Raw genomic sequence first — 13,754 nt, 5'->3', positions numbered from 1 at the left:
GGAGAACGAGAATCAGAAAACCCGATGTTACCGGTGCTTCGGGAACCACTCGAGTGATGCCTGTCGATACAAGGAAGCCCTTTGCCACTACTGCGGCATTAAGGGCCACATAAAGTCTGCCTGTCGGAAGAGAAGTCAACATCAACGAGTAAAGACGGTGACAAAGGTCAAATGGAATGCGGCCCGACCTTTGCCTCCAAAACAGCCATGGATTATGCCCGACAAACCATGGGAACGTGTCCATATCGACCACGCCGTGAATTTCAAAGGACACAACTGGCTCGTGATGGTGGATGCATACTCCAAATATCCGTGTGTCCACCAGATGTCATCCATCACCACGAAGGCGACAATTCAAAACCTGGACGAGGATTTTGCGCATTTTGGCTACCCGCATACCATCGTCACTGATAATGCGCAGTGCTTCTCGTCAGCTGAGTTTGCCAGTTTCTGTGAGAGCCGGGGTATTCAACACCTACAGGGAGCCCCGTATCATCCAGAGACCAACGGTGCAGCTGAGAGACTGGTACAGTCGTTTAAAAAGTCGCTAAGGAAGTCCAGCCTCAGTACCAGTGAGGCCTTACACGAGTTCTTGATCCAGTACCGGAGAACTCCCCTGTGCAGTGGCTATAGCCCAAGCGAACTTCTGATTGGTCGACAGATACGGGCGAAGATAGATGTGCTCCTGCCCCACAGCCGTGTAAATCTTCGCTCGTCTAGGAAAACTACGTTCACAGTGAACAGCCAGTGCTATGCCCTGTCTTTTCAGAGGGGGCGTATGGACAAGTGGGTTCCAGCGATTGTAGCATCAGTAATTGGAAACAGAATGTTCGATGTGAAAATCGTGCCGGATGGTCCTACTTTGAGAAGACACGTCGACCAACTGCGCCCACGCCACAGTAGTTAACATAGTGGTTATATTATAATTGTGACAACGAGACTCACGTTCTTGTAACAGATTATTCCAGTGCATGGACTGTCAAATGGACTTGATATAGTGTATGTGATCACCGGACATTTGAAATAGTATTGTTCGTACGGACTTTTAAATGTTAATCGCAACGGCGATCTTCTGGATGTGTAACATGGAATTTCAAATTAACTTTGAAATAGTGTTTTAAGCAGACTGTTACATCATGTGTGTCTATATTAATATTTTGATGGTAAAACCTTCAGTATCCCTCAGGCTAGAAGGGAGGTGTTATGGTGTATTGTTATTTTTGAGTTATTGCCCTTTGCAATAACTAATAATTTACTTCCATGAATAATACACTTAATTACATTTAGTTATTTCTAAATGATATCACAATTGAATATATTAATAGAATACATTACATTCGTATCATTAGTTAACTACACTTGTGCATTGACGTTATATTACATAACGTATATTTCTGTTTATGTATATTTCTATACTGCATGTATAATATTACTAAGTCTGTGATATATTATGATTTAAAGAACTTGAATAAATAATTACTTGATGATTGGCAACCAAGGAGCGTCTTCCCTGTCAGTTATTTTATGTACTGCGGTGGGTACATAACACAATCTATGTACATAGAAATGAAAAAATAAGCAAAATTCGTAATTTAATACCGAGGCATATAACAGAACTTTTAATTAATTCCCTGGTTTTATCTAAATTGGACTATTGTAACTCCCTTTGGGCGAATTTAGCTAAAGACAAAATTAGCAAACTTCAGGTTGCTCAAAATAACGCAGCCAGGCTCATTGTACGCAATAACAAAAAATACCCGTCAGCAACTCTTCTTCTGCGTGAGTTACATTGGCTTCCTGTTGAAAAAAGAGTTGCCTATAAGATTTGTACTGTTGTCTACAAATCCCTGAGCACGAACAGTCCCTCCTATATGTCCCCAATAGAAACTTGAGGTCAAGCAATGACCAATCGATCCTTGTCATACCTAAGCCATTGCGTAATATAGGTGAACAGTCTTTTCAATTTTCGGCCCCCCATTTTTGGAACTCTCTCCCGTCACACGTGAGATGCTCGGATTCGTTGACAACGTTCAAATCTCGCTTAAAGTTTTATCTTTTTACGTCATAATGTTGCAATATTATTTTCATATTTTGTTGTTGTTAAATTGAATTCGTATCACGTTTCCTTCACACTTGTCTCACTGTAATATGTTTTGTTTTATATCACTGTAAAGCGCTTAGAGCTGTGACAACGGGGTAAAGCGCTATATAAATGCCATTTATTATTATTATTATTATTATTATTATTATTATTATTATTATTATTATTATTATTATTATTATTATTATTATTATTATTATATTATTATTATTATTATTATTATTATTATTATTATTATTATTATTATTATTATTATTATTATTATTATTATTATTATTATTATTAAGGGTTAGCAGATCGAAGTCAGAGTATTTGTGCATCAGACAACAGAGAGCAGAACCACGAATAAAGATAGGAGAAGAGGATGTGCCAGAAACAAACCAATTCAAATACAACTGTTCAAGGAGATGGGGGCAATGAGATGGAGGTTAAGAAGAGGATACAGGCAGGCTGAAATAATTGGAGGAAGGTAACTGGAGTTGTATATGATAAACGAATTTCCGCAAAGCTGAAGCGGGAAATAATATAGACAAAAGTTGTAAGACCAGCAATGGTATATAGACTAGAGACAGCAGCTACAACTAAGAAACAAGATAAAGAAGTCGAGTCGGCAGAAATGATTCGGACATGTAAAGAGACGAGAGAGAGTGAGTACGTGGGAAGGAAAGTATGGGACTTACAAATAGCGGGAAAGAGTAAAAAGGGACGCCCAAAGACTAGATGGTGGGATAAGGTAAAGGGCGACCTGAAAGAACTGGACCTGGAGGAAGACGATGCGCTGAACTAGATGCATGAAGATGTTGCATTCATTATGTCAACCCTGCAAACTGCTGGATAAGCTGAAAGAAGAAGAGGTTTTAACTCCCCAAACTGCCAGATGGGTCACATTTGTCTGAGAAACTGAAACACGTAAGAGCAGTTGTTCATAAAACGTTTATTCAAGAGGGAATTTGGATGAATCTAAATAAATGTTACATCTCTGTTAAGCCTACTTGATTACAGGGTTCAATGTCCTTATTGTTGACAAGTCTTTGATTTTGTTTTTAATTTCAAACGAATTGAAGCACAATTAAAAATTTGTTGAAACATGCTCCTGTATTTTGTACTCATTTTATGATAGATGAAAATATTGATAAATCCATTGATTGATTCTAAGAGGTAGATATGTAAATAGATAAGGCGCACTACATTTTCTTGAGAATGGCCTATTTTTATTTCGGGAAGGATAATTATCAATGACGTTGATATCACTGAGGGAAAGTAGGTAATAAGATACAAAATGGCGATCATTACCACCATGTTGGATACTCGCGTATCACGTGATGATGTCTCATTCTGGGATGATGATCCAGACGATGAGGTCTCCGATGTTGGCCGTGAGTTGATAGATTGTTGGGTTGATCTGCCCGTTGCTTTTTGCCTCCATTTAGCGTTCTTGTTTAAGCTGTATACTAGGACACAAGTAGAAATAATGGTTGCTGTGAACGCGAGTAGGGGTAAAGTAACTCCCAGTATGAAATAAAGGGGACCCGTGACCTTAGCTCTAGATTTCCTGAACCTTATTGTATAAAGAGTTCTGTTTTTCTTAGGAAAGAAGACCCAATCGTAGTAAGCAACGAAAAACATAGGTGCTACAAGGGCAATATGCAACACGTAGATGAACACTATAATGATAGTCACTCTTGTGGTTGTTACGAGTTCTTTTATCTTTAATGGATAAATGACACACAGACAACGCTCTATTGTGATAAATGCGGTAATAGCTGGAGTTATTTTATTAAATGCTAAATGTGGCCAATCGAAAAAGAGATAGTTGATGTTATCTGTATCGAAAGGTAAGTCTAACTGATTAAGAGGAGGGAAAATGCAAATATCGGGCCATATTCTGGTAAAACAAACAAAACAGTCGGAAATGGAGAGACCCAAGAAACTAACGTTTACTGGGTCTTTCATGCCCAACTTGGTGAAAACAATAATGTTTATAATATTGGCGATGAATCCAAATAAAGCAAATAAACAACTCACAGGAAAAACTAAAGTCATTCGAAGCCCCCAAATTATTATATCAGGTACTATTGGCCGAACCACATCTCCATAGGTGTTAATAATGGAACTGTTCTCACCATAGCTGTCATTACATGTATTATCCCCGTCGATCTGATCCAAACAAGTCATTTTATGCTAATTCCTAAAATCAGTAATAGATTAATTCGCAAAGTGGTTGCTAAGGTTATTATCAAGTGATAAAGGTTGGTTAAACTGATTATAAAAGTTGCAAGTTTTGACTCTCAGGTCGATAAAGTATAGTTCGTCTGTTTATAAAGGTTAAAAAGTAAGTCAATAATTATTTGTCATAAAGGTTTTTAAAGGGCTATTTACGTAGAGTATCAAGTCGGCGAAGGTGTGTTAATTTGGTATAATAATGGTTGTGAAGGTTATTTGGGTTGACTCTCAAGTCAATTTATGTTTGTCTACATGGTTGTGAAGGGTTCAAGAGAATTTGAGCTGACAATCAAGTTGATAAAGGTTTGATAATCTGGTTATGGAGGTTGTAACAGTTATTTTGGTTGGTAATATTGACTAAGGTAGCATAATCTGTAATAAAGATTGTAATCGATGAAAGTCTGTTAATCTAGTTATTGAGGTTGCAGCCGTCATTTGGAATGACCATCAAATCGGAGAGGGTTGCTTTATCTGTAATGAAGATTGTAGAGAATATTTGGGTTGACACGAATAACAATAATGATGATAATAATAATTATAATAATAATAATAATAATAATAATAATAATAATAATAATAATAATGATAATAATAATAATAATAATAATAATAATAATAATAATAATAATAATAATAATAATAATAATAATAATAATAATAATAATAATAATAATAATAATAGTAATAATAATAGTAATAGTAATAATAATAATAATAATAATGATAATAATAATAATAATAATGATAATAATAATAATAATAATAATAATAATAATAATAATAATAATAATAATAATAATAATAATAATAATAGTAATAATAATAATAGTAATAGTAATAATAATGATGATAATAATAATAATAAATAATAATAATAATAATAATAATAATAATAATAATAATAATAATAATAATGATGATGATATAATAATAATAATAATAATAATAATAATAATAATAATAGTAGTATTAGTAGTAGTAGTAGTAGTAGTAGTAGTAGTAGTAGTAGTAGTAGTAGTAGTAGTAATAATATCACCATCATCATCATCATCATCATCATCAACGTCATTATTATTATTAATACAACTACTACTACTACTACAACTATTTCTACTACCACTAGAACTAATACTACAACTACAACAACAACAACAACAACAACAACAAGTACAACAACAAGAACAACAACAACTACTACTACTACTACTACTACTAACTACTACTGCTACTACTACTACTACTACTACTACTACTACTACTACTAATAATAATAATATAATAATAATAATAATAATAATAATAATAATAATAATAATAATAATAATAATAATAATAATAATAATAATAATATGTGGTTTTTGCATTGCGCCATTCTCCGTATATCAACAAGCTCAAAGCGCTTAACAGTAACGTGGCAACAATCAAACATACAACCACTCAAACATGCAATATGAAACAAAGCAATATAATCCCTACAGTGTTACATATTAAAATGAAACGTTTTAAGATGTTTTAGGAATAATTCTGCATCATTTTCTGATATATCTTGGAAGAGAGTTCCAGATAAGGAGTGCCGAATATTCATGCATGCTTGCCAATTTTGCGAGTAATTTTTAGCTTCACAAGTATGTGATTATCAGACTTTGATCTCAGATTTCTGTATTGGACGTAGAATTTAAGCATGTCATTAATCTATCCAGGACAATCTGATTCCAGTGATTTAAAAACAATACTACAGATCTTATACGTTTCTCAACGGGAAGCCAGTGGAGTTCTCTTATCAAACCCGTTGCAGATTGTTTTCCCCTCTTTCTATAAATACGTTTGGCAGCATTTGTTCTGGGCTACCTGAAGGAATTTTATTTTGTCTTTATTTATAGAAGAGAGTAGAGAATTCCAATTTGACAGGATTAGAGAATTTGCTTAACAAGGCAGAGATGTCTCTTGTAATGAGATGTCTAACACTACGTATTCTTCTCATTTCCATGTACCTAACGATACTTGGCTGGAAAAAGACAAATCTGAATAAAAGTAAAACACCCAAATTTCGAACAACCTTAGCAGTTTAAAATTACTCTAATTCCTAAAACGATTGATTCACACTCTACATTTTTAAGAAGTGTTGGCCTAGCGATAGATATTATTTCAGTCTTACTATTGTTAAGTTTTAGTCTATTCAGTTCCATTCGAATTTTCAATTTAACAAAGCAAGATTGGAAACGTTCAATTTAAAGATGGAGACTTCTAAATGGTTGTAAGTTGCCGACTTAAAGATTTGACAATCGTCTGCATAAAATTGGTAATTTAGATTAAAATCAGAAGTAATTGATCCAAGGGTTTCATGTATATTGTAAAAAGAACTGGACCCAGTTCTGATCCCTGTGGCACACCCGCCATATCAATCGTAAAATAAATTCAAAACTATGTTAAGCTTAAAAGTTTATAATCCCGTTAGAGGGAATTTCAACAGACGTAATCACCCAACTGAAGATAGAAAGCTGCGAAAACGTGAGCCAAAATTAAGTTATGTTAAAAATAAACTAAATAATCGAGATGGCGTTTTTTTACCACTTTGACAGAGTCTGACACACTGTCTTCTATCCAGACCCTATTCCAACTCCGGGAATTTCTTGTCTCTGTATTTCAGTCTCTACTATTAGTTTTTACAAAATAATTTTTTTTTGTTGTATTTAATCATGATCGTGGATAGCTCATACGGTAGAGTCACGCTCTCACCGGCCTGGCTGAGTTGTACCAGTAAGGTCGCGTGTTCAAACACCCATCACCGCCGCGAACAATTTTTATTCTTTATTGTCTTCTGGCACTTTCCTACTCACTTCATCTCTTGTTGTTACCAATCTAAAATGTGTATGGTACATACAGCGCATGTGCACTATGTTTGTTTTGTTATCATTGAATATTGTGGTTTGTGAAAATTAAAAGTATAAAATGGCTTAAACAACAAATCAGTTGTGGGATAGTTAACTCTTATATATAAACAATGTTCGTAGTATTCCATGTGCTTAAAAGTGGCCGAATGTGTACGCAGTGTGTCTGAGAAGTCTTGTCGGAATCGACGCTATTTTTTCTGGCTTCTTTTTCTATTTTCTCTTTACACCCCCCCCCCCCCCAATCTCTCTCGGGAATGTTGCAAATGATGAGTGCCCCATTCTTATTTTCTTTTAGATCTTCTCTCTCTCTCTCTCTCTCTCTCTCTCTCTCTCTCTCTCTCTCTCTCTCTCTCTCTCTCTCTCTCTCTCTCTCTCTCTCTCTCTCTCTTATAGTTACTTTCTATAAAGTATTGCAAATCATGATATTCATCCCTATCTACTCCTCCTCCTCCTCCTCCTCCTCCTACTACTACTACTACTACTACTACTACTACTACTACTACTACTACTGCTGCTGCTGCTGCTACTACTACTACTACTACTACTACTACTACTACTACTACTACTACTACTACTACTACTACTACTACTACTACAACTACTACTACTACTGCTACTACTATACTACTACTACTACTACTGCTACTACTACTACTGCTGCTGCTGCTGCTGCTGCTGCTGCTACTACTACTACTACTACTACTACTACTACTACTACTACTACTACTACTACAAACTACTACTACTACTACTGCTACTACTATACTACTAGTAGTGGTAGTACTACTACTACTACTACTACTACTACTACTTCTACTACTACTACTACTACTACTACTACTACTACTACTACTCTATTAGTATTATTGTTATTACCACCACTTCTATTACTAATACCACAATTACTACCCGATAATCAGATACATCGAATTTCATGAGGATATTTATTTTTTTAATCGTTTTGCTCACATCAAATTAAAAACCTTTGGCTACAGTTGAAACTTGCCTATTTATTGTTTCAGTAATCATTCAACTTAAAATGTTAATTTGAGATAATGCTTAGGTAGTAAAATTAGTGAAACAGAGGAAGGTTTTAAAGCCAGAATATTCAAAGCCCAGCAGACTTTTGCCACTTCGTCGCCCAAGTGGAAAGCAACAACTATCTCCAATGCAACAAAGTTTTGAATATTTAGCTCTAATGCGAATCTTGTTCAATTGTATGAATCGGAAACTTAGGGGATAGTTGGGGGGGGGGGGGGGGGGGGAGGGGGTTGTGGGGGTTGGGGGGGGGGGGGGGTTGGGGGGGGGAGGCACTATTACCCTTACTCAAAATTCAAACCTTCATTGACAAACCAAATGCCTCTGCAGGATTCTGAAAATCAGATGGCAAGACCACAATCTCCAACATAAACAATGGAGAAGGTCAAACCATGAACTCTTCAACACACACATCAGGATGCGGAAATGGTCATACATTAAGAAGTAGTGCGGGGCGGTCCTTGGCAAGCTTAAGGACCACGGTCCTACGGTCCCTAGGAAATGAAAACCGCAAGGACCGGTCCTTTTCGACATTGAACATTCCTGAGAGACTTGGAAGTTCGAACCATTTTGACTTTGGGACCGTGGGATCGTTCATTCTTGAACCGTTAAAGACTTGAGACCGCTACACGATGAAAACCGTGGTCTACAGGAGTAAAACACACGGAGTAGTCACACTCATTTCAAATTGTAACCTAATTAGAGAAGAGGGGTGATGCCTTCTTTATTTGCTCACCGTACTTCATTGTTACTTCGATAATTTAGCGTGAATAAAATTTGAAATTTATCCCCATTAACGGAGATAATGGAATCGCCCAAGGCGTTTATCGAGTTGTTCGTGGCGTTGATACACACACGCAACTCCTACCCCCCCCCCCCCCCTCCCATCCCCACCCCACACACACACACACACACACACCACTGCGTGGAATCAGCGCTATTTCAGTTGGAACTCCCAAGGGACCAATAACCCTCCCTGCTCGCTACCTGCATGAGGTCATTGGAGTTCAACTGGTATTAGGCAGTGCCGTGTCCAATGGGGGCAATTATGGATATTTATGGTCTTATAATATGTCTGTATAGCGGGAAAACAATAACAGACTCTTTCACTTTATTATTTTGATTTGAAAAATCAGTTGTCTTTCTAAACATCAGTGAAGATTTGACATTCTTGTGGTTAATAGTTTTCTTTGAATATCACAAATTGTTGATCTAATTTTAAGTGCTTGTAAATTATGGTGCACTTAAATAAAAAAATTGTTATTCAAAACTCAGCGGCAGTATCTCAAGAATTTTGATAAATATCAAAAGTACATATATGCATCTATGTTCCTGTGCAATATTATCATATTGGCAGTTGATTTTCTTGATTTATTCATGGTTTTGTAAGTTCTGTGTATTGCTTTTTACCAATTCCGTTCCTCTCAAACAGTTGTGTTGATCATAACAGTAAACTGATATGATTTATGTCTTTATGTGGTAAAATAACTCATAAAGATAATATTTTATTGACCAGTAAAGACTAAAAACCAATATTGTGTATGATTTCAATATCTCAATTTACTATCAATCTGTCTATAAAGTATGACTTCTTTACAAGAAAAAAATCAATCACCCAACAAGGTTACTGGACATGCTACAAATATTGCAGTATCAATCATCAATTACAACTAACACTAAGCACTGGTACTGTTAAATTAAATGATTTGCTCAAACAGACGGACATAGTATGTGGACAAAAGAGGATTCAAAATTATGAGGGCATATAGTTTATTCCAAGTAGTAACCTTTTTCTCCTTATTGACCAACTACATTCAAAACGAACACACTATCCATATAGGTTATATAGAATCATCTCCTTTCTTCCAAGAATACACATTCAGTCATTGTCTTATAAAGTCATGTGATATACCATTGAACTCCAGTCAGTCAAATTTAGAGATAAAACAATTGAATAACAACCAGAGTCAAATCAGTACAACACCACAGGCATACCACAGCAAGATCATTTAATTTTTGGGAAATCACTGTCATATATATCTGGACGCTTCAGTCTATAAAAAGTTAACACATTCACTTGTACACAAAAGGAGACCTTGAACTTACATTATATTACTTATTCAACATGCAAAAATAAGAGTAATTGAGATGGATTTCAATGACCTTAAACATTGACACCTAAATGACACTATAAAGTCGGCATTTCCTGAAACAACCACACAAAAGCAGTACCGTATACATCTTCAAACTATAATGCCTAACAGTCATAAAAAAAATATAATTTTGACTTGAATCGTAAGGGATTTAAGTATAGAAAAAAAGTTATCAAGCTATTAAAAAGTTGGTTTTCAAATGTGCCCAAAACTCATAATATTTAAATCAGTTAAATGCTTAAAAAATAATATTAGTATTATTTTCGTCTAATGGTTTATATTTTATTCCTAAACTGATATTTGGACATAATTCATGGCATGGAATACTATGGGAGAGAAAATAAGGATCTCACCAAGTCATGCCAAATAAGAAATTTACACTAAGAAATTCATATCTTTTAAGGTTTTACTGCCCGGACAACAAAACTTGGCATGTGTCAAGATCATCATTTTTACTTTATATTGATGCTTGTTTCAATCATTTTCTGCCGCTGGGAATTAAAATATTTATATGCAAATTACAACAAATTAATTTCATTGATAGCTCAAAAACCACTAAGTTGACACCTCTCTTATGAGCAGCCTTAAGAGGATACATTATTATAAACCATGGCATATGATGAAAGAAACCTTTCCTTTGCTTGTGGTGAGGGAACAATTTTCATATTTGTGTTATCAACTGAGCAATACCATGAAATATTGCAACAATGAATTACCATCAGCGGCATCACAGATTCCTTCTGACCGCTACCTGTTCCACCCATGGGCTGACCCCACTAATGGGGTCAGGTTGACCTAGCACTGAAATACCGCTCAGAGGGGGAAATGCCACGCAGTGACACACACACACACACACACACATTAGAGGGCAGCGAGCATTGAAGAGTAAGAGAGAGACGTGAAGTTATAATAAGAGGGGGTGGATGCGGTAATAAGTAATAAGTAATAAGTGGGGTCGATGGTGACTTTTCGCCAGACCTAACAAACCCAGCTACCCATTCACTGCTGAGTAGACAGGGATTCAGAAAAAACTCGACTGCACCCGCGATCGATCTCTGGCCCTTTGCGTATAAAGAGAGTGCTCTATCAACTGAGCTATCGGGGTCCCCAAATATTCTATTGGACTTTTAAAAAATACAGACGTTATAGCTGGGTTTTTTTTTTGGAAGGAAGAAACGAATGAAACTCATATTATTTGATTAGTTAAAACACCAAACGAAATTTTTATATTATTGTATCATTTTAAATGACAACAATGCGATAGAAAGGAGTGGTGACAAGAGATGGACAAAAGAAAACAAAAAATCGGACTTGCTACTTGCTAGGTTCGAGACACACACACACACACACACACACACACACAAACACAAACACACACATCTCTTTAGTAGTTACATGCATTTCAAACAATAACCCATTAGAGAAGAGGGGTCATGCCTTCATCATAGATCATTGTCATTGCGATCATTATGGTGTAGTAAATTTTGAAATTTACCCCGTATAATGGAATCGTCCAAGGCGTGCGCCTCCTGTTCCCCCCATCTCACACACGAAAGGGCGGTTTGCGGAGTGGAGGGAGGTGGTCGTCTGTGTCGTTTAGTGTATGGCAAAGGGGGGTGGGTGCGATTAATAAAGTGGGATGGGTGGTGATTGGTGGAAGATAGGCAAAGAACCGAGGCAACGAAACGCTGGGGAAGTAGTATGGCGCGAGACCTTGAAAGGTGATGAGAAGTGAGGACCGCCGCCGGTCTTCCTCAGCGCGGCACTATTAAGAAGGTAGCAATGTCACGCGCCAGTCCCTTGAGTGGAACCTCCAAGGGACACGAACGGTGGGGCGTCCAAGCGTGGACTTCGTAAAGTTATGGCCTGATACTGACCAAAAAATGATTTCAAAATGCCAGTCTTTTGCCACAAAGGAAAACAAATCGTGAGTTGTATTCAATAGTTCAGCCAATGAAGTAACGTGTTTCCATGAGCTCTACTAACGACAACTCACTAGACGGTACAAAAACCAAATAATGACGCCAAACTGCCAGTCCTTTTGCATTTCAGTATCAGGATATATATAACATAACGATGGCTACGGTCCAAGACAGCATGGAGGCGCTCACTGTCAGACGAACTGAAAATAGCAGGCCTCACTTCGAAGGCTACCGAGATGATGGCCAATGATGACAGAAGTAGATGGCAGACGCTCGTAGATGTCTTATGTTCCACACGGAGCGAAGAGGATGAAGACAAGTAAGTCACTATTGAACAATACTCTTCAACAGTCGTAACGCCACTTCCTTCCTAATGACGCATAGTAACTTAGTAACACTGGCTCTAAACTATCGGAACAATGGCGGACGCCCTATGAAATATTTCTCCGAAGAGCATAAAAGCGTATCCAGAGGGGAAAAAACATAATTTTGATCATGTTTTGACTTTTACACATTCTGATCACAAGGCATATGAAAAGTTCTAGCCAGCATGAAGAATAAAAGTAATGATTGTCTTTTTAACCAAGATGGCCGCCGTTGCCGGGCGGCGTGACATAAGACTACTGAATCCAATTGCAATGACACGTTTTCACACTCACACATCAGAATAGCTATTCACCGTTGTGCATTTTAAATGTCGTTCTGCACCTCAGCATGGTCTTCACGTTTAATCATTAGCTAGTCGTTCGCACCAATACCGTGTCCTACGTGGGACTTAACATACGACTCTTGATTCCAAGATCAAATTCCTACAACATAGTGACAAACAACAATATGACAGGAACCGACTATTGCAAGGATTACTGGGGATATGGCAATCCCGGTTCTACTCGGTTCTTGCTGTATTCTGCAGCTCCGATGGCAAGACACTAAAATAGTGCCCAAAATGTTGCTGTACTATGACAAATCAAACACACACACACATACACACAAATACACACACAAACGCCCACCCACATACACCCACACCCTCCATAGACCACACACGGTGAGCACACACCACACAACATACGAAACAAACGAACTTGACAATAAGAAATTAGAGAAACCCCCCTCCATAGACAACACGACACAAAACTAGTCTGTCTCCATTTGCTCGTGTTTTGTTTTTTTCTTTGTTTTTGTTTTTGTTGTTAATAATAATAATAATAATAATAATAGATCTTTATTGTCCATAAATATGGCAATTTGTCATTTAGTTACACTTGTTATAATGTTAAACGATAACTAAGATTGAACAGATATTTCACTCCTACTTATTTTCTCTCTCTCTCTCTCTCTCTCTCTCTCTCTCTCTCTCTCTCTCTCTCTCTCTCTCTCTCTCTCTCTCTCTCTCTCTTTCTTTCTTTCACACGTGCGATATACA

At 36.7% G+C, this 13,754-nt stretch overlaps 1 protein-coding gene across 2 annotated transcripts; it reads right to left on the bottom strand.

Annotated features, from left to right (window-relative positions):
• Positions 1–2,774: 2,774 nt before the first annotated feature.
• Positions 2,775–7,214, bottom strand: LOC144956596 (uncharacterized). 2 transcript variants are annotated; one of them, XM_078887199.1, is made up of 2 exons: positions 6,893–7,214; positions 2,775–4,795 (listed from the first exon to the last, which is right to left on the bottom strand). In XM_078887199.1, the coding sequence occupies exon 2, from the start codon at positions 4,274–4,276 to the stop codon at positions 3,116–3,118; it is 1,161 nt and encodes a 386-aa protein (XP_078743325.1). In that variant the 5' UTR covers positions 4,277–4,795; positions 6,893–7,214; the 3' UTR covers positions 2,775–3,115. The 2 variants fall into 2 exon arrangements, with proteins under 2 accessions (XP_078743325.1, XP_078743323.1); XM_078887197.1 differs by having other exon boundaries at positions 7,162–7,214.
• Positions 7,215–13,754: the final 6,540 nt, after the last annotated feature.

The sequence above is a fragment of the Berghia stephanieae genome, chromosome 11 (genome assembly GCF_034508935.2).
Source record: "Berghia stephanieae isolate SIO BIC M18660-M18661 chromosome 11, UCSD_Bste_1.3, whole genome shotgun sequence".
NCBI lineage: Eukaryota > Metazoa > Mollusca > Gastropoda > Nudibranchia > Aeolidiidae > Berghia > Berghia stephanieae.
The sequence above is the reverse complement of the archived record's forward strand: the minus strand, read 5'-3'. Positions and strand labels throughout refer to the sequence as shown.